General features: G+C 32.9%; 1 protein-coding gene across 1 annotated transcript in view; it reads right to left on the reverse strand.

Annotated features, from left to right (window-relative positions):
• svilb (supervillin b) overlaps positions 1-21,644 on the reverse strand; it is a 90,572-nt gene that overhangs the window by 18,144 nt on the left and 50,784 nt on the right. Inside the window, 17 exon segments of the mRNA XM_056469666.1 lie at positions 366-516; positions 652-827; positions 3,070-3,215; positions 3,410-3,557; positions 4,717-4,853; positions 5,719-5,874; positions 6,782-6,954; positions 7,879-8,059; positions 8,250-8,330; positions 8,424-8,519; positions 10,584-10,623; positions 10,625-10,729; positions 13,514-13,564; positions 13,567-13,596; positions 16,961-17,005; positions 20,101-20,166; positions 20,169-20,219. Of these exon segments, the coding sequence (XP_056325641.1) occupies positions 366-516; positions 652-827; positions 3,070-3,215; positions 3,410-3,557; positions 4,717-4,853; positions 5,719-5,874; positions 6,782-6,954; positions 7,879-8,059; positions 8,250-8,330; positions 8,424-8,519; positions 10,584-10,623; positions 10,625-10,729; positions 13,514-13,564; positions 13,567-13,596; positions 16,961-17,005; positions 20,101-20,166; positions 20,169-20,219 (1,833 nt within the window).

The following is a 21,644-nucleotide window of genomic DNA, read 5'->3' on the forward strand; positions in this document are numbered from 1 at the left end:
ACATTTTATTTGAATAAAAGGAAAGATTTTTGCAAATTTAACAAATGTTAATAGTACATCTATAAACATAAAATTGAATTCAGAGCATATAATATTATACTATGACAAAAGGGGTCAGTGCATTTTAAAATACAATGAGATTAAATTAAATTAAAAAAATTAAAAGTAAAAAAAATTATTTAAATAAATAACAAAACAAATAAATAATTAAATGAAAGCAAAAATAAATAAATGGAAGCAAAATAAAGATTTCTTAAGAAGCAAATCAGCATATTTGAATGACTTCTGAAAGATCATATGATACTTGAAAATAAAGATTTTTTTTTTTTTACCGAGAAACATTTTCCACACACACAGAAACCCACCACCTTCTGCTGGAAAGGGTGTTCAATGACATTTTTAGGTGACAGTCTAGAAGGATCTCTCCAGTCCAGGAACTTCTCTTTAAATAGACTTGTTTCATTATGTTCAGTCAGTCTGCCAAATATTGCCCAGTCTGGACGACCTTGACCTTTCCTAAAAAAAACAAAAAACAAAACATCCCCACAAACAAAGCTTTAAACTCAGTTTAAAGATACATAGGAGAAAACAACTTTAACGTTAAGGCCTATGCTGTAATTAAGGTAAATCTGAGGGAATGTGTGTACTTACCGTGGTATGAGTGTGTTGTGTCCTCCTGGGTCCAGAGGGTTGATGTCACAATTGGTGTAATCGAAGGTTCCGTTCCACAGGTGTTTGGCCAGCTGAAATGCCACCTTCCTCTGTGCTAGCGTGACCTCTTTACCATGCCAGACGTACACTTCACTCCCGAAATCAAACACTATCACCTATTTAGGAAAATAGAACCAAGAAACAAATATTGTGCATTTTTAAAGGAAAGAAATAGAAGAAATAGAAAGAAGAGGAAAGATAAGTAAAGCAAAGGAAAGGAAAAACAAATAAAAACAAAAACTAAACAAAAAAGGAAAGAAAACTAAAAGATAAAAGAAAACAAAAGAAAACAAAAACAAACAAAACAAGGGAAAGAAAAGGAAAATATAAAACAAAACAAAAAACAGACCAAAACAAAAAAGAAACTAAAAACATAAAAACAAAGAAAAAAAAGAAAAGAAAAAGATAAAATCAGAAAAAACAAAAACAAAAGACAAACAAAACAAATAAAAAAAATGAAAGAAAAGAAAAAGATAAAAACATAAAAAAATAAAAAAACAAAACAAAACAAAAATGGGAAGGAAAAGGATGAAAAAAACAAGGGAAAAAAAGAAAAAAGAATAATATATAACAAACAAACAGACCAAAACAAAACAAAAAAGCAAAGGAAAAAACAAAGAAAAACAAAAACAAAACAAAAAAGTAAAGAAAAAGATAACAAAGAAAAATGAAAGAAAAGAAAAGATAAACAAACAAAAAAAAAAAACAAACAAAACAAGGGAAAGAAAAGTAAAATATAAAACAAAACAAAAAACAGACCAAAACAAAACAAAAAAGTAAAGAAAAAGATAACAAAGAAAAATGAAAGAAAAGAAAAGATAAAAAAAAAAAAAAAAAAAAACAAGGGAAAGAAAAGTAAAATATAAAACAAAACAAAAAACAGACCAAAACAAAACAAAAAAGTAAAGAAAAAGATAACAAAGAAAAATGAAAGAAAAGAAAAGATAAAAAAAAAAAAAAAAAAAAAACAAGGGAAAGAAAAGTAAAATATAAAACAAAACAAAAAACAGACCAAAACAAAACAAAAAAGAAACTAAAAAGATAAAAACAAAGAAAAAAAGAAAGAAAAGAAAAAGATAAAAACAGAAAAAAACAAATAACAAAACAAAAAAGGAAAGGAAACAAAAAAGGATAAATCATACAAAAAACAACAAAACAAGGAAATTAAAAGAAAAAAAGAATATATATATAACATAGCAAAACAAAACAAAAAAGAAAGAAAAGGATAAAGATAAAAAACTAACAAAAAAAAACTTAAATAAATCAAACAAACAAAAAAGAAAAAAAAAGATAAAAACAAAAAACAAACAAAAAAAACTAAACAAAATACAATCTGAAATGGGGCAAAAGTACCTTGTTAATAAATGTTTAATTTAAAAAAAAAAAAAGCAAAACAAAGCAGTGTAAAAATAAATGTGATTCATTTGAAATTCACCCATTATATATTCTAAACATTAATAAGAAACATACAGCTACACAATTCCAAACATATTAAATGATTTCATATTTAACCAAGGTATTACATATTTAAATAATCTGATTAATACAAATTATGTTGCATTTCAAATGTCAGTAAGAATATCTGCAAACAAAAATGTAGTAGAAAATAAATAGTTGAAAATAAAGAGGTGTTAGTTCTGTTGTTCAGCTTTGCATATTTGATTACAATAAATATATTGGAATACAAAATAAATTATGAAGTATAGTAACAATGCAAGTTAGCATAAAATTAGTAGAATAGTAAACTACTTCACATTAAACCAGTGTCTAAACCAAAGGTGTCCAAACTCGGTCCTGGAGAGCCGGTGTCCTGCAGATTTTAGATCCAACCTGCAAGGATGTTTCTAGAAAGCCTGGTAAGAGCTTGATTGGCTAGCCCAGGGGTGTCTGATTGGGGTTGGAACTAAACTTTGCAGGACACCGAGTTTGGACACCCCTGGTCTAAACAAAGCAAAAAAACTAAACCAAAAAAAAGCAGAAAATAGAACTAAAATAAATATTCTTGTTGATAATAATAATAATAATAATAATAATAATAATAATAATAATTCTTCGTATTATTATTGTTTTCATTATTTCAAATTTTAATAAAAATTGAAATAATCAATAATTTCATATTTTAATTGTAAATTTGTATGTATTTTATTATAAAATATATCATTATTATTAATAATGATATTTTATAATTATTTAAAATACATTAAAATTGACAATTAGAGTAATAAATTATTCAAGTGAAACCTTAGCTTTCCTTTGTGAAAAAAATACAAAGAATATTCTATTTCAACTATTTCAATGCAAACACAACCTTTATGATGAACGCTTTACAATGGCATCTCAGAAATCTTGTTTGCTAACCTCTTTAGAGCCCAGAAGTGTACTACGAGGAACTTTCCCCCAGAAATCATCATCAGGAAGCAGTCTATCGTCCACCAGACGGAAGATGCAGTTGGTCTCCACAATGGCACCCTCAAACAACTCATCCTCATCTGGAGACCCGGCCGCTGAAATCATAATAACCATACAAATCAAAAAATCTATTTCAGTTCAAATAACAGCGCATAACAGCAATCAACATTTGAATCAAAGTTGTCCTAAATCTATTGAACATCACCCATTATTGTCCCTGGACAATTTTAAAAACATTTTTGATTCACTTTGAAGGTTGACTACTGTATTTTGGTTTGAAGATAAGTACATTGGTAGCTGGCGGGTCCTCCGATGATCTTCCAGAACTCAGCGGCTGCGGGACTTTGTGCATTTACTCCTTCCTCAATGGTCTCCACAAATGCAGCTCGACATCCCAGATCATGGTTCAGCTGGATGAACGTGGCCAGTTCTGATGCCTGCATGTCAAATTACAAATACATCAATCGTCAATATGATTACTCAGTACGATACAGCAATTATTACATTAGCATTAACCTCAACATTACATACATCCTCATGGGATGTGATCCACTCACATGTCAGCCACTCTGGGGTGATTTTGAGTCTTAATTTGGCCACAACTTTCTCTGTGTTTCAGCAAATTGGATGATTTTTGGTGACAAATCTTATTTTGACACGTAATTTATGAAAATACTTAACAATACACTGGGCAAATTTACTACCCTGTCATTATGTTTGTGGCTGTTTTTGCCCCATTGACTTCCATTATGATAACATTTTTTGATTGCAAAGCCATGACAGCAAATAATCATGCATTCTTGATTATGTGTGTGTGTGAGAGAGAGAAAGACCTTGATATGTTTGAAAACATTACCATAAGCAGCTCAGCTCTCAGAAAATAGTAAACATAGTAAATGTATATATGCACATACACTATAATCAGCTGTTTTACTCCATAGAACTCCATATAAAAGCCAGAAACTTGTTTTGCACAGGCCTATCTAAAGGGTCAACGCTGGCAACTGATGATCAACAGTAAAATGACAAATTTTACTTCTTTCCAACTGGGAAAACCAGAAACAATCAAAATTGCATGTTAATATGTTGTCATGGCTTTGCTATTAAAAAATGTCATTATAATGGAAGTCAACAGAGCAAAAACCGATAAAAGGGCAACAAGGGTATTACATTTGAATAGTACAGAGTTAGGTAAATTATGTAAATCACTATAATTAAACAACATTTTGATGATTTGTTTAGAGTGGTAATGAAGAAATATATATGGTATGACATTAAAATTCCACTAGAGGGCTGCAATTCCGTCTTAATGAGCGGTTCATTCAAAGTAATCGTTTAACCCTTTAATACACACCAAACCAACTGCTGGTTGTTGAATGTGATTGGATGAATTTGTTGGCTGTTAAAACTCATTGGCTACAAATCAGAGTGCCAAAAAGTAGAGTAACACAAAGAAGTTTTTCTTAAATATTTGCAAATGGTATCAGATCAATGGCCGCAGTGGAACACCATTAATGGACAAACCAATGGACCGACAGACCACATTGTAAGATATCTGAAACATTGTTTTGGTCATTCTAAAATGACGAGTAATACCTTGGCTCTTTCAATGACATTTGCAAACTCTCCAATCCAAACGAAACAATGTTCAGGCGTAACCAGAAGAAAACAGTCCCCGCTGTTCAGAGAAGACACTCGTGGCTCCACTAGTCTGGTCTGGACATGTCGTCGACCTGAAGAAAAAAACACTGCTGCAGTAAGATATTACTATTTAGACACATTTTGTGCCTCTTGTTCGTTCATTCATTCATTCGTTTATTAATTTTCGTCTGCTTTTCTGGGGCTGGGTCGCAGGGGCAACAGTCTAAAGGGGGTCATACACAAGAAGCACCGCTCGGTGACACGCAGCACTGCAAGTCGGCGGCTGTCCGTGGCGCCCAGCCAAGACTCAGGACACTGTTCATATTTCTGCCACGCCACAGAGCGCCATCTGAATAGTTTCATTTTAAATAACATGCGAATGTGCGCGTCTTGCATGTGATACTTTCAACTGTCATGTGCGCATCCAGTGTGCGACGCACTTTAGGAGAGAACCCCAGACTTCCCTCTTCCCAGAGACTTGCTCCAGCTCCTCCGGGGGGGTCCCGAGGAGTTCCCAGGCCAGCCAAGAGACATAGTGCCTCCAGCGTGTCCTGCGTATTCCTCGTCTGGAACACCTCCCTAGGTAGGCGTCTAGGTGGCATGTGAAACAGATGCCCGAGCCACCTCAGCTGACTAATCTCAGTGGCTCTACTCCGAGCTCCTCTCGGGTGACAGAGCTCCTCAACCTATCCATAAGGGTGCACCCTGCCACTCTGCAAAGCAAACTCTTTTGTGCCTCTTGTTCATACAGACTGTATTTTAATAAAGAATAATGTAAGATATTTTTCATGTCTCCACTGAAAGAGAAGGTGTGCATTAAACAAATAAGAAAACATAAAGAAATTTTGACCAATAAGATTTCACTCTGGGTGGAGCTTTTCAGCTTAATGTGACCTAAAATAACATGTATGGTTTTAGCACATTGAGCCAGGTTAGCAGAGAGTGTTAGAGACTGACCTTTGACCTGCATGAGCATGAGTTTTTTGTATGGTGCTGCGCTGTTATTGGTCATCTGCTCTGAGATGCTGACGCTGCGCAGACTCACACTGCTGTAACTCTCTTTACTGGCCAGACCTGCCAGAGCTGCATCAGACAAACTGGAGCTCTTGCTCACTGGAGAAAAAATATCACAGAAAACCACATTAATCATAACAGAAATCTAAATACAGTATAGTAGTTTTGTTTTTAAAAATTTCATAACTGTCTTTAACATGATTTATATGTACTGTGGAGATTTTAGACAGGAAAGTATTGGGAGCAGAGAGAAGGGAAGGGTTGGCAAAGGACCTCGAGCCGGGAATCGAACTCGGGTCGCTGTGAGCACCATGGTGCTATATGTCGGCGCACTTAACCACTAGACTATTGGCACCGACAACCTTTAATGGTTTTTCCTTAGATTTTTTGACTAGTTAAATAAAAGTTCAATCTTTGTTCTTCTTATTTTCAAACTTATGCTTTCACATTTTGTTTATTATTATAGTATGTTTATACACATTAAAATGTATAAAAAACAGTATTTATGTTTAATCAAACCGGTGTTACTTTAGTGTCACTGAGTAAGTAATGTACTTTTCAAGTAGTTAAATTTTTATTTTTAGTTATAAAACACTTTTATTATAAAATTCTTTTTGCATAAACACTATTCATTTGAATTTTTTTTTCTTGCTAAAATAATATATGTAAATTATTATTGTTAAAATGTATTATTATTATTGTTAGGTCAACATTTATTTCAAGAAACAAAAAACATTTTTTATTTCAGTTCATGTACTTATTTTATTTTATTTTATTTTATATACAGCAGCTTTAATTTATTGGCATTTTTAGTTTTAATACATCAGATACTTTTTTTAACGTATTTTATGCCAGTTTGTTGCAAGAGCGATATTTCAATTATTTAGTTTGTTTGCTCCATTTCAGCTCCACTTCAATTACCAAAATTATATATTTTTTGATCATTTTAGTGGCGAATAACAACATTGAACTGAAACACATTTGCATCTATTGCTCGTTGACCCACTTTTCTCTTGTTTAATTCTCTTGCTCTCCAGCTGGCCGACGTTCAGCCTCTGCTCTGTGTACTCCTGGCGAATGTCGTCTCTTGCAGCCAGAATTTTTAAGGGGTTCCTGGAGGCCTGGACGTTTCGAGAGGGACGAACAGCCCGCTTGTGCTGCACCATCGCTGAGGTCAACCTGAAAAAAGGAGAGATTCAAAGTCAGAGAAAGAGCCAGATGATTGAAATGGAGTTTAGGATCTATTTTAAAAAATCAACATGATATGGAGAAAAATATTGAATAACGTCAGTTTTCTAATTAATTAATACATTTTTTGATTAAAAAAAAAAAATATATATATATATATATATATATATATATATATATATATATATAGGGTCACAATAGACCCATTCTATTTAATAGTGTAGGTACAACTGAAGTCAAAATTAATCACCCTCCTGTGAATTTGTTTTCTTTTTTAAATATTCTCCAAACGATGATTTACAGAGCAAGAAATTTCTCACAGTATTTCCTAGAATATTTTTTTCTTCTGGAGAAAGTCTTATTTGTTTTATTTCGGCAAGAATAAAAGCAGTTTTAAATTTTTTTAAAACCATTTTAAGGTCAAAATTATTAGCCTCCTCAAGCAATATTTTATTTCCAATCGTCTACAGAACAAACCATCATTATACAGTGATTTGCCTAATTACCCTAACTTGCCTCATAAACCTAGTTAAACTTTAAAATGTCACTTTAAGCTAAATACTAGTATCTTGGAAAATATCTAGTAAACTATTGTGTTCTGTCATCATGGCAAAAGATAAAAGAAATCAGTTATTATATTAATTATTGTTTAGAAATGTGTTGAAAAAAAATCATCTTTCCATTAAACAGAAATTGTGGAAAAATAAACAGGGGGGGCTTATAATTCTGACTTCAACTGTATGTATAATATTTTGTACTACGATAATATTGACAACGACACATTTTATACCCCTCCCCCCAACACACTAAAATGTAAAAACATTTTAAAAGAAATAACTAAACAGAAAAATACTAAATGAATAATAATAGATAGAAATGTATTCGTTAAATATTCAGACGAACGCGAAATCTTACATTGTTGTCTGTTTCCCAAAGATGGCGTCAAAGTCCTCATCCAGATGCATCCTGCTGCTCATGCTGCAGGGAATATCAGTCATGTGGCGGTAAAACTTGGAAAAGATCTCATCGTCCAATCGCATCACTTCTTTTACAGCTTTTTCAGTGACCGTCAAAGTTGTCTCCTGCAAACCTGACACTGAGAGAAAGCGAAAATAAGACAATAAATAAAGATGATTTAATTACAAATAAACCATCAGGATGGTCACATGAATCTTAAAAACACCAAATGATCATTACTCTCACCTATAAAACAGGCTCATCCTCCTATAAAAAAAGGTCAAAGAAATTATTATGCACACATTAACTGAATGCAAAAACCAACTTACCTTTGCTGTTCAAGCGTCCTAAAAAGGTCTCCAGCTTTTCCAGCTTTTTATCAGCCTCCATTTCTGCCCTGGCCTCGATTTCTGCAGCACATCAGGTTTTGCCCCAGTTATCATGGTGCAACAACATTGCGTCTTTTCAAAAGAGGAGTGTGTATGTATGCTTGTCTAATGTACCTTCCTGTGGTTTAGAGATGGCTGGCAAACTGCTCTTTAATTTAGCAGAGACCGGGGACAGAATTGGGCTGATCACTGCAGAGGACGCAGCCAGACCTGACAGAAAACAAGATTAAAATAAATAAATAAAGATAGAGTGTTTTATTATAGTAGTTTAGATTTTTTTTATGATACAATCAGTAGGTACTATTGTGGTCTCTTTTTTCTGATAAAACAGCATGTAATACAATGGTTTAGATTTTGATATATAGCAAATGTTTTTAGCAAATGGTTTGTATTTTTTGTCATTCATTCATTTTCGTTCTGTTTAGTCCCTTATTTATTAGGGGTCGCCACAGCAGAATGATTCTAGCATATGTTTTATACAGCGGATGACCTTCCAGCTGTAACCCAGTACTGAGAAACACCCAAACACTTTCACATTCTCGCACACACACGCACATTCACTACGGCCAATTTAGTTCATCCAATTCACTTACAGCGCATGTCTTTGGACTGTGGAGGAAATTGGAGCACTCGGAGGAAACCCACGAGAAAATGGGGAGAACATGCAAACTATACACAGAAAGGCCAACTGGCCCAGCTGGGACTTGAACCAGCGACCTTCTTGCTGTGAGGCGACAGTGCTAATCACTGAGACACCGTAGTAACTTTTGTAACTATACTTGAATGTACTGCCATCCTTGATTTTGCCTTTTTTTGCATTTGTTTGTTTGTTTGTTCACCCTTTTTTCCCCTCGCTTTGTTTGTTTTTATGTTTCTTAAAACCAATAAATAAAGAATTATAAAAAAATTAAGTAAAAATGGTTTGTAGTATAGTGAAAATTTATTAATAATAACTGTAAGCATCACCGATTTTGATTTTAACTGTGATTATTTATAATAATATGAGAAATATTATTACAGCTTTCTATTAAATACAAGATTGTGCATAGCTTGATAGATTTTATGATAAGAATGGCATGCAATATAATAGTTAAAAAAATGTATTTAATAAATATGCACAGAAATAATGATGTTTTACATTTTTAAATTAAAAATGGCTTGTGTAATAGTGTAGATTATCTTTAATAAGAAAATTATTATATTTACATTATAGCTTTTTAATAAATACAAGTGTGAGCATAGTTTCTATGATGAGAATAGTATGTAATGTAAGAGTTTAGATTTTGTTATATAATAAATACGAACAGTAATAATAATAATGTTTTACATTTTTAACATAAATGGCTTGTATTATAGTGTTTAGATTTTGTTATAAAATACATATGCAAAGAAATAATAATTTTTTTTAACTACAAATGGTTTGTATTATAGTATAGATTTTGGAGATTTGAAAGAGATTTGTTTTTTTTCTCATTATTTGGCTCAGAGGGAGCATATAAAGGTTGAACAGGAGAGGTGCCAGAATCGAGCCTTGTGGGACTCCACATGTCATGGGTGTCCACCTCGACCTATGGTCACCTATACTGACATAGTAACCTCTTCCTTCAAGGTAAGATCTGAACCATTTGAGGACCGTCCCAGACAGCCTAACCCAGTTTTCCAGCCTATCCAGAAGTATGCTGTGATCGACAGTGTCAAATGCAGCACTGAGATCGAGCAGTACCAGCACTGTTAGTTTGCCTGAATCTGTATTTAGGCATATATCATTGATTATATCTCTGTACTGTGATGTTTTTCTGAAACCAGATTGAAAATTGTCTATATTTAAATGATAAAAAAACATGATATATTATAAATGTTATTATTTATCATAAATGTTAGTATTATAGTATTATTATAGCTTTTGTATTAAATACAAGAGTATGCATAGCTGTTTTAGTATGCATTATTATTTAAAAAATTAATTTTTATTTAAAAATTATTTTAAACAGTATATAGCATTATCGTTTTGATGCTTTTACTTATTAATTTTACTCATTTCACTGATCATTTTTGGAAAGATTGAAATATGAGTTTTTAAAGGATTTTTTTTAAAATGCATTGCATCTCTACATGGAATAACTGCAATATTTTGTAAATGAACTTTGTCAGTGTAAATCACTCTTTTGTGAATTGATTTAGCTATACAAATATCAAGTTTCCTTTTTATGTGTTCAATTACTAAGTATTTAATAATTGTATCTAATAATGAAGCATTTGTTTGCATGATCTCACCCTTTTTCACCATCCTGGCAGCCACAGTGTACTGGGCGGAAGTCATTGGCCACGCCCTTTCCTGTGCACTGCCACGCCTCCTCTCGGGTGGAGATCATCTGCTTCCTCTCTTCAATGGACATCTGACCCTCGCCCTCTTCAAGTTTCTGATACGTGCAGAAACAGATATTACAGTTATAGATCACAGCAATTCATTGTAGAACACAGAAAACACCAAACGGAGAGACCATGTCATTCGCAAGCATTTGGTTAATATCCTTCACAATAAACTTCACATGTTAAAAGCTCTCCCCACCAAAAATGCAGTAATCACCACTCAAAGTGCTCTGAATTTGCATTTAAATTAGATTTATGGATTACACTTCACTTTTTTAATACAGGCATTTTTCCTGAGTAGAGAAATGTTCAATATCATTCAGAGAGAACCTGGAAATAAATGACACAACGTATAAAAGAGTAAGAATTCTTCCATTAACTAAATGTAACCAGTGATTGAACACCTGTGTATTACTTGAGAAATATGGGTTTATTCATTACTTAAAGAACACAGACTATAAAACTGACTAAAATGTCATGTATATGCTTTTTTAAAATGATTGTGTTACTGATTTCTCGGTCTATGAATTAAAGCTTTTTCATTAAAAACCGCTACTCGATTGACAAACCAATGAAGCAGTCAACATTAGAGACAAACACCAACAGTTTAAAGTCAAGTCATTAGCCCTCCTGTTACATTTGAATTTAAATATTTTTTTTCCCCAACCTTCTATTTAAAGGAGAGAAAGATTTTTTTCCCAACACATTTCTAAACATAATAGTTTTACTAACTCATTTCTAATAACTGATTTATTTATCTTTGCCATGATTACAGTACATACCTGTCACAGTCACCCAAGTTGAGGGCCCACCAGACACACTAGAGGGAACTCTACACATCACAACCGGACTACAATTACATCATGCACTTCAAACACAACCATTTTCCAGGTCACCACTGATTACAATCAACACAGCTGAAGGAGTGCTTACCAGAACTATTTATACACTTTATTTTCAACACATCTTTGCTCAGTTTTGTGTCACTGAGTATGTTTACATGGACACCAATTATCTGATTTTAATGCGATTAAGACAATACTTTGATTAAAAGTCCAGCATGTAAACATCGATTTTTTATTAATTTAATCCAATTAAGGTCATAATCGAACTAACAGAAATTGAATTAAGACTATGCTGTATGGCATTATTAAATGCTGATTTTAGTGGTATTATTAAAGTGCAAGAGTACAGACATTTAAACACCGCAATCAAACTATTACCGTCATGTAGGATTTTCGCCACAATTTGCAACAGGATTGTCCATACACAACAGGGCTATTTTGGCCTATTTATACCAGTGATATGGTATGGTACAGTACCGTACCACTTTTTTGCATCCTTTGCAAAGGGTACCAAGAATACCAAAAGGCGGAGCTAGACGCGCAGCTCAGCGCTATTGGTTTACAGAGATCGTCATTCGCTCGCAAAACAAGCCAGAATGAAACAAAGGAACCGCCATGTTTTAAATACACAGCAGAGACATTACACTGTAATAATAATATACAGATAATAACGAGCGATGGTCGACCAGAGCTCAAACAAACCTTGTCGTCGTCTTGATGAACAGCCACAAAGCCAAGCACAAATCTGCCATGTCCTGTTGTTTACAAGCCCGTTTAAAAGTGCGTGTGGTTTCACTTTGTTCAGAGAGATCGCGATCGCGTCTATATTTGAAATAACAAACTTTTTGAGCTTATATTAATAATGTGCTCGTGATCATTGAAGCGATTGGATATTCGATCCTTTCAGAAAGAAACAAATGCAAGTTTATGTGTATAAAGTCTATATGATATGTGAATGACCCGTACAGCTTTACTGTAGACATTTCCTTCGAACGAGGAATGACGTCGTCTGAAAACTTTCGGTCATACACCACACCCACAAAAAGAGTACCATTTGTACCCTTTCAGCAGTGGAAAACGCAAGCCTGATGAAAGGTGACCTGTACCGTACTGTACCACTCAGTGGAAACGAACCATTTGATTACTATTCTCTGCACCTACGATTCAGTGAAGGACCACAGACACTTGCATTGCAAAATGTGGAGGTTTTTTCCATACGGCGTGCACAAATTCCTATTAAAAACAAACACCTCTTCCAGCGGTTCATACTCACATCTAATATCTGTTTTGCCATGGTGGGGGCATGCATGAAATGTGTCCTGAATAAAAGTGAAAGTGCCAAACTTCAGTTAAAGTCAACAAACTAAAAAATCAAACACCCGAAATTACAGAAATCTGGAGGAAACGTGTATAGCGCGGTTGTGACTAGCAATGACGTTAATCGAATTATGTGCTATAAATGTAAAACAGGACCATGCGTTTTCCCCGGTTCTTGTTTTTGACATCTACCTGTTTTTTGATATTTACTCTAGTACTATTTTACTAGATATTTTTTCAAGATACTAGTATTCAGTATTAAAGTGACATTTAAAGGCATTAACTAGTTAATTGGCTTAATTAGACAAGTCATTGTAAAATAGTGGTTTGTTGCTGTAGACAATTGAAAACAAATATTGCTTAAGGGGGCAAATAATATTACTTAATATAAACATTTTTTTAACGCTTTTATTCTGGCTAAAATAAAACAAATAAGACTGTTGAGAAGAAAAAAATATTATGGGAAATACTGTGTAAAATTCCTTGTTCTGTTAAACATCATTTGGGGAAAAAAAAAAGATTCACAGGAGGGCAAATAATTTTGACTTCAACTGTATATCATCAACTGACAAAAATGACTTTCTTTACTAATCAGAAATGCACATATTTCATATAGACCAGAAATGTGTTAGGAATGAAATGGCTCCAAAATGCACAAAAGCTCTCTCTTACCTGACCATGATGCTCTACATTTTGGCACATTTTGGGGTGGATGGAAGAGGAGGAGGAGAATAGGTGGAAGAAAAGACAGGCTCCTATAGACAGAAGAGGAGGAGGAAACCAAAGCAGACAGAAACAAGAGTGAACATGAAAGAGCGAGAGCCCATGATTAGAGGGTTGAAGTTAGGGGAGAGAATGATTAGAGATGAAGAACGAATGAGGAAAAGCTGGTTTTGCTTTTAGACTTCATATGGCAACTAACCCACATGAAAAAACACTATAGTAATTTATAGTAAATAATAAATAACAATAATACACTTTATATCACTTTCCTCATCCATGCACTTCAAAAACACGAAACAAATATTAAGGAGCACCAACCATATTCAGGTAAAATATATAAACAAATACAAAAATACTAAATGAAATATACAGTATAGTGTTTTTTAAACAATACTATAGTAAAATATGAATCAATCTGTTGTGGCTAATTACATAGCTGCTTTTAATAACACAAACTATAGTAATATAAACAAATTACCAAATAAAATAGCTTTCTACAACTATATGCTATATTATTCTACAAACACCACAAGTTTACTGTAGTAAAAACTGAAGTATAGTACAGTATATATTACAGTTTATCAGTACTGTACTGCAAGTAGCATTTTGTAACAAAGAGTTGGAAATACTACAATGTATCAAGTCTCAATACATTATAGTATGGATCAGAACACTATACTATAAACTGACTGTAGTACTTTTTTTTTGCCATTTGACAACATGCACCCACCACAACAGTAGAACACAAACAAATAATAATAACCCAAATTTAACTGTTAATATGAACTATAGACACTTTAAATAGGATTCGTGGGTTTCAATAATAACAAACTTACTGATTTAGTATTTCTACTTCCAAAATGTAATGTTATTCAGTGTTTTATAAACATTTCTCTGTTATCTGGTTGAAAATATACTACAGCAGCCATTTTTGAGTTTTGGACCCAGAAGTGCAGTCTCAAAAATTGCAGAAATATTTAGAGGGGTATCTGTAAAAGGTTATGTATGTAAATATAGATGTGACAGCCAAGATGATTGAGACTTCCTAAATGGAGCCTGTGTTATTATTTCAGTGGCTGTTATCTGGGATTATTACACCTCTAGCTCTCTGAAAGAGGTTGAATTGGATTTGGTCAGTCATGACATCTCAAGGTATGTATTCCTAGAAACAACCTCTTTTGTTTTGACTGGTGGCCCCACACTGTAAAAAATGATGTGAAAAAAAATTTTTTGTGTTACTTGAACTCTAATTTTAGTTATGCAAAGTTTAAATAAGTCAGTTTAACTGATGTAAGTTGAGATGACTATAAAAATGTCCTTATGATTCAACAAAAAAAAGTTGGCCGCAATAATTACAGTGCATCTTGTGACTGAATAGTAACACACACTCAAAAAATTACATTTGCCATTTGTTTCAAACTACTTCTTTAAAATGAGATTAAACAACACAATTCTTACACTTATTTTTTGTGACAATTGTTGTATTCAGTCCACTTAAATTTGTTCAAATTAATAATTTAACCTAATTTCTTCATGTTGTCCCAACACACATCATTTGTTTTTATTTTTTTACAGTGTAGGTTAGTGGTATGCTCCATTCAGCCATTTTTGTTTCTGTCAGCGTTGCGTTACTTTCAAGCGGCAACCTCCCGCTCCCCCTCGTGAAGCAAATACAGAAGTAACTGACACTGCAATTAATAAAAATTCCGCTAGTCACAGCTCCACAATGGAGCAGATTTTCTATTGACCCCACTTTTAAAATGGCCAACTTTACAGCAGAAAAAAAAAGGTGTTTACCGCCTGGTACAAAGAACGATTTTGGTTCATATAGCTAATATTACCTTCATGACAACTGTGAGGTGGAGTGAATTTTTTATAACTCATCAGTTTCATTTATATCAGGTTTATTAAGTCTGCAGAATTAAAGCGTGGCCACTTGAGTGACAAGCTAGGCCAACAGGTCGCCGTCACTTTACCTCAGCTGATTCCAGCTGATTAGCCGATGAACTCGGCATATACATCGTATTTTCGTTCTGTTTCATGTGGCTTTACACAAGTCAGCTTGCTTTTTGGAATTCTTTGTTACAATTATCAGATGATATAGCATGCTGTGTGCACTTAATTGTGCTCACAAACCATTCATGGTGTCCTCCATTTCCCAGAATGGGATATACGTGTACCATCTCTAAATGTATTTGTTTATTACGATAATTTATAATTTACTATTTTCTTCACAAACTTGAATGAGCTCTAGAATCTGGCAGATTGATAAACTGTATGCTCTAGACCAGTAATCTGAAATGTTATCATGGCAGTGTTATGCCTGGATTTCATCAATTCCCATGCATTTACTAACACAGACTATATTTGAAGTATTTGGAAGTAATTCGAGTTTTCCTCCTGTAGAAAAACATCACAGGAACAATGCGTTCAGAACACAAACGAGTCGCAGGTAATGAAGTATTAAGCATTTCTTCCAAAGAAAAGCCTGTCTAAGCAAATGCTAGCAGGCGTCTGTAGCTCCGCCCTTTGCCCTTGTTTAGTATCCCCCGGTCAGTTCGATGATGCGCAAACAAAATGGCAACAGTTGGCCACACCTACTTGTAGTTTTTGAGAAACCTATGGATGACTTCATGGCTAATACTTCCATATCTTTTACAGTCTATGATTTAATTAAATAATAAATAAACCACTTGAGCTCAGAATAATGTTTTGTATCATTTTTAAAAATGTTTTGTGGGAAGCAGCCGTGTTTATAAACAGGATAAAGTACATCCAGGTGGTTGTTTTTGTAAAATTTCAAAACAACTGTGATAACAACAGCCTGAATATACTTTATCCTTAATTTAAGGTTTCACGTTCTTTCATTAGTTGAGGAAAAACTGAGCAAGTCCTTCTACTTCTAGATGTTTAATTTGTAACATTAGATTTTGGACTTGCGTTTGGAAGATGCGTTACAGTTACATGCAGATTCTATTATTCATTAATCTATTAGAACATGTTTCCAAACAATTAAATATCAGTTTTTTTAAAGAGAAGCAAATTGAAATGAAATACTCCACAATAAGGTAACTTACTGTAATGTTAATTGATAATTAAAAAAAGTTAATAGTTTATTCATGTTAGGTTACAGTGGATTAACTAATATTACAGGTATGTCATTTTAAAAAACTGTATAGCAAGTTGAAATAAAAGATCTTTAAAACATCTATGAAAACATTACTGATGTTAGTTAAGCTATCATATGTGCAAAATACTGAAATAAGGCAAAAGTAAGCAGCAAAGCAGGATTAGTGCTTCAAGAAAAAGCCAATCAAACTGCAGCTCGCACTAGCAGGTCAGCCAATCAGCTTACAGCTAAAGCCAAACTGGACCATCTCTGATGCTAGTGCTTACCCAGAGCTGCTCAGATGACTTGAACTCACGGGTAAAAGTCTCATCCTAAACACACAGAAGATGCAGCGTGGGTGTGTATGTGAGTGGGTCTAAATACCAGTGTGTAAGATCTGAAAACGCTTCATTCCTTAACCTTTGTACTTGCTGAATCAAGAGTTTCACAATTGCTTTGAACACAGTAGCTGCTATTTAAAAACACTGGCAATTACACAGGGTCTGAAAGACGAACACACGCATTTTACTACAGCACGCTCGTGAAATGAGTCATCAGACTGAATAAAGTGCAGGCTTTAAAAAAACATTAGGCAGTCAATTCACAGCTCTGCATGCGAGAGTAAATGAAGTGCTACTATTCACAAATCAGGAAAAAAAAAGACATCTGATTCACAGATTTGATGAAGTATAGCTCACCTACGATGGAACCTTTCAGGAGACGATCACGTTTAATGGTCATCATAATCTCAAATCCTCAAAAGTTTTTAATATTTAGATTTTTTTTTAAAAAGCAATGTAGATTTATATGTATTTATGTATTACTGTATGTCATCCGTGCGTCAAATTACAAAAAAACACATCACCGCTTATGTGAGGTGTTTCTAATTGCAGCGTCTATGGGCAGGACAGTAAATTTAACGTTGTTCTCTCTTCTGGCTGCCATATCAGACATTAACCCATATGACATATGACCCATATGACATGGGTATCAACCCATTATTTTTTTTTATTATTTTATTTTTTTTTATTTATTTATTTTTTTTTTTTTATGAAAGTCTTGATGACACCATCTGAGTTTTGCTCTTATTATTTCAGCAAATGGGATTGTAAAAAAAAAAATTGTTGCACTCTCCCATTCACTGCGCTCTAAGTTTACCCAACTATGATGACTTCAGCTACTGAGAAACCCATAACTGTTAAAAGGGTCCATGAAATTTACTATTATTTCTCACGCTAGTGTACTTTTTCTTCATATTAAAAGTCCATATGGCATCAATTGAGCTTTTACTTGTTCTTGCATTTGGTCAAAAAACATCATTCTCATGTCTCCATTTAATTATGAGTTAAATGTACCATATTCAACACTTTTATGGCCAAAGTTGGTGTAACCGATATAAAAGCATGGATTTATTTCGATTTTTAGCACTATACTTGGTATTGCTTTATGCACTTATATGAATTCATGCCACCTATGAGCTTTATTAAATATATTTATAATAACAATACTGATTAATTTGATTGGTAACTTATGCTGATCATGTCTTAGTAATATAATGCAATTTTTTCCTAAACATTTTGCTAAACGTTACACACATAAAAGCAACAATTAGAAAAAATAGAAAAACTTTTTTTCTATGTCTATATACAGTAACATCTAACAAGAACACTTAAAATTATATAAAAAATATAAACTATACACAGACATTCCAAATGAAAACTTACATACATTTTAAACTGTTTGCTTTTTTTCAGCTTTAGAGTTTGATTATGCACTTAAATACAGTAATTGTTTATTAAATGTTTTATTTATTAATAATATTAATAGTAAAATATTAGATTTTGAAAATATCAAATTAAAAGTAAAAACATGGCCCTTTGGTAAAAAAAAAAAGGTTTACCAACCCCTGCACTGTTTATTTCTTCACACATAAATAAATGACTTTATATTAGTACAGGTAAAAATTAACCGCAATTAATCGCATGCAAAATAAAATTCTGTTTTGACTGACATCCTCCTGAGACCCCCAATTTTTTTTTTATTATTATTCTTTTTTTTGTGATTTCCTACATCATTTCGGTTAAAAAAATTCTACAAATTAGAGTTTTTACATTTATACTTACATTTTTACATTTACATTTTTTTATTTTTAATTTTACAGCATGACCACTGTATTAGACTACAGGACCCTTTTAGTTCAAAACGACCGCCACTCAGACAACAAAACTGTACAGGATATGGCTTGTAAAGGGATAATAATCCAATATATTGTAACAAAAACAAACAAAGCCAATTTTTCCTTTTGTATTGAAATTCCTGAAACAGTTCAGTCTGAAAGAGAGCCGAACTCAAAAAAACAAAACAAAAACAAAAAAGTGATGTTAATCCAAAACAAATTTAACATAAAAGTCATTTAAAACTGATGTCATTCTCTAATTGTCTCTAATTGTCTGACTCTAAATCAAACTCTCCCTCAACTATTTTATAAAGAATCCTCTCTGCTTCAGTTCTGCCCCCTACAACATGCAGTCATTAATTACACTGAGATGGTCCTGGTTTAAAAAGGATGATATTTTGAAACACAAACAAGTTAACAGCTTTGAAAGCTCATTTTATTGTTCCTGACACTTTAATAAACAAATATATATGTAATAATAATAGTAAAAAAGCATTTAAAAAGCAAAAATTTACATGTCTCTCTCCTTCCCATAAAATGTGCTTTTTGTATGTCAGCCATTTTGGATGCAGTGTAAAAAGTGGTTCCTAGCATGCCAGCCAATCAAATGACATATCACTAGAAAGCCCAGGATGTCCTCTGAACAGTACAACAGGATGACAGAGTAGCTCAAAAAATTCAAAGAAAATTCATGAAAACGCAATGTCCATTACAGAGGACACAAGTCAATGGGCGGGGTCTCAGGAGGATATATATTAGGATTGTCACGATACTGGAATTTGGTACTAATCGAATAATATTGAAATTTTAAAAATGACCATTTCCCATGAACATTTAAGTGCTGTTGAGTGCTTTCTGAAACGCTGCTGATTTGCCATTGTGTTCACGTGCTCAACAGATATGATTGTGATTGGCCGTGAAGGTCATCAGTTCACTGAACTCACCACTGTTTAATGTGTGTAAACAAAGATACAAGGATACTGCGTTATAAAGCCTCGATTCACCAGCGGGATTGCTCATATGTATATATAAATGATATATACATTTAAATATCTATGTAGCAAAACTGTTTTGTGTAGGTTTGTGTCTAGGTGTGGGTGTGTGTCAGATATACATGATAAATATCTATAAGACACACGTGTATTATGACAAAACAAGCTTTTATTTTGGATGCGATTAACTGCGATTCATTTTTGCCCAGCACTACTTTATATATTTTTAAAATGCTTTCCCAGATTTGATGTTTCTTACCTTTTTCTTAAAGCCTTGCTCCTCCCATATCGGCCCGCTCTTCTCACTTACAGATGCTACTCCTGTATAACTTCTTGTTTCTTATTGATCCTGTTTTTCCAATCTTCCTCTCCGCTTTTCTTTCAACATGGCTAACCTGAGAAAGAAAACGCATTAGCTACTTCCTTCTACCTTGAAGACATTCACACTGACAAAAGCCATGCAGCTCAATAACGGAGCTATTATTTCAATGTAATAGAAAAACTGAGAGACTTTATTCCAGAGATCCTGTTTGTTGTAGGAATCACGGATGCTACGCTGTCATGGCTCTGTCTCTCTAGTCTACACCCATTTGCTCTTGGCCTGCAGGGAATGCTGGGGAGTTTGAAAATAGTGCAGTCCGCATTATCAGGCTCGCGGAGAGCACAGATGACCCAGTTTCATTTAGAAGACAAGACAGAAGGAGAACAGCTTCAGTCATCCAGACATCAGCACACTCTAATGAATCTTATTATGCCATAAATGCCTGTTAGTAAGCTTTTATCATCAGCTTTCATTTTTTAATGAATTATTTGTGCAGCTATACTGTATAGTCGGAAAATATGTTGTGTAGTATTTATAATAAATGGTATGTAGCAGGGGCATTGCTAGACATAAAGCTTTACTGGGGCACGGCACCCCTCAAAATTTTTGATAAAAAAAAATAGATAATAATAATAATTTTAAATATAAATAAATAAATAAATATAAATATATATATTATATATATATATATATATATATATATATATATATATATATATATATATATATATATATATATACTACAATTATTATTGTAAATAAATAACAGAAATTAATCCTAAATACAGTATAACAGGAAACAATTATAAAGACTCAATTGGAGGTGATAATAAGATGATTAAGAAATCTTGCATGAATATTAATTTCATTAGAAAGAGACTCATAGACAATTCTAGGAATGCAAAAAGATGTTTGTATATATATATATATATATATATATATAATATAGTATATATATATATATATATGATATATATTATACACACACACACACACACATATATACATATACATATATTTGATATGCAAACAATATAAATAGTAATAAATAATAAATAAAATTTACAAAAAAAACTGTATATTAAAGTTTAAATAGGATTTTTCAATGTAACATCTGATAAATAACTTAAATCCACCCTGATGATTAAATTGTTTAAAAAGAAAAAAAAGAGAAACAAGACAAATTGCTTTTATTCGGCCAAACTAAAATAAACAAGAACTTTTCCCAGAAGAAAAAAATATTATAGGAAATACTGTCAAATCTTCTTTGGTCTGTTAATATGACTGGAAAAAAATAAATAACTTTTTAAATAAACTATAAGCAGTTTATATTTAAACTCAATATTTTCATAGGAGGGCTGATCATTTTGATTTCAGCTGAATATAAAATCATTTTGCCCAAATTGAATTTGATCTAGAGATCAAAATGGGACATCACACTTGACCTAAAATTTCAATTAATACACTTTTCAACACACACT

The sequence above is a fragment of the Danio aesculapii genome, chromosome 2, assembly GCF_903798145.1.
Source record: "Danio aesculapii chromosome 2, fDanAes4.1, whole genome shotgun sequence".
NCBI lineage: Eukaryota > Metazoa > Chordata > Actinopteri > Cypriniformes > Danionidae > Danio > Danio aesculapii.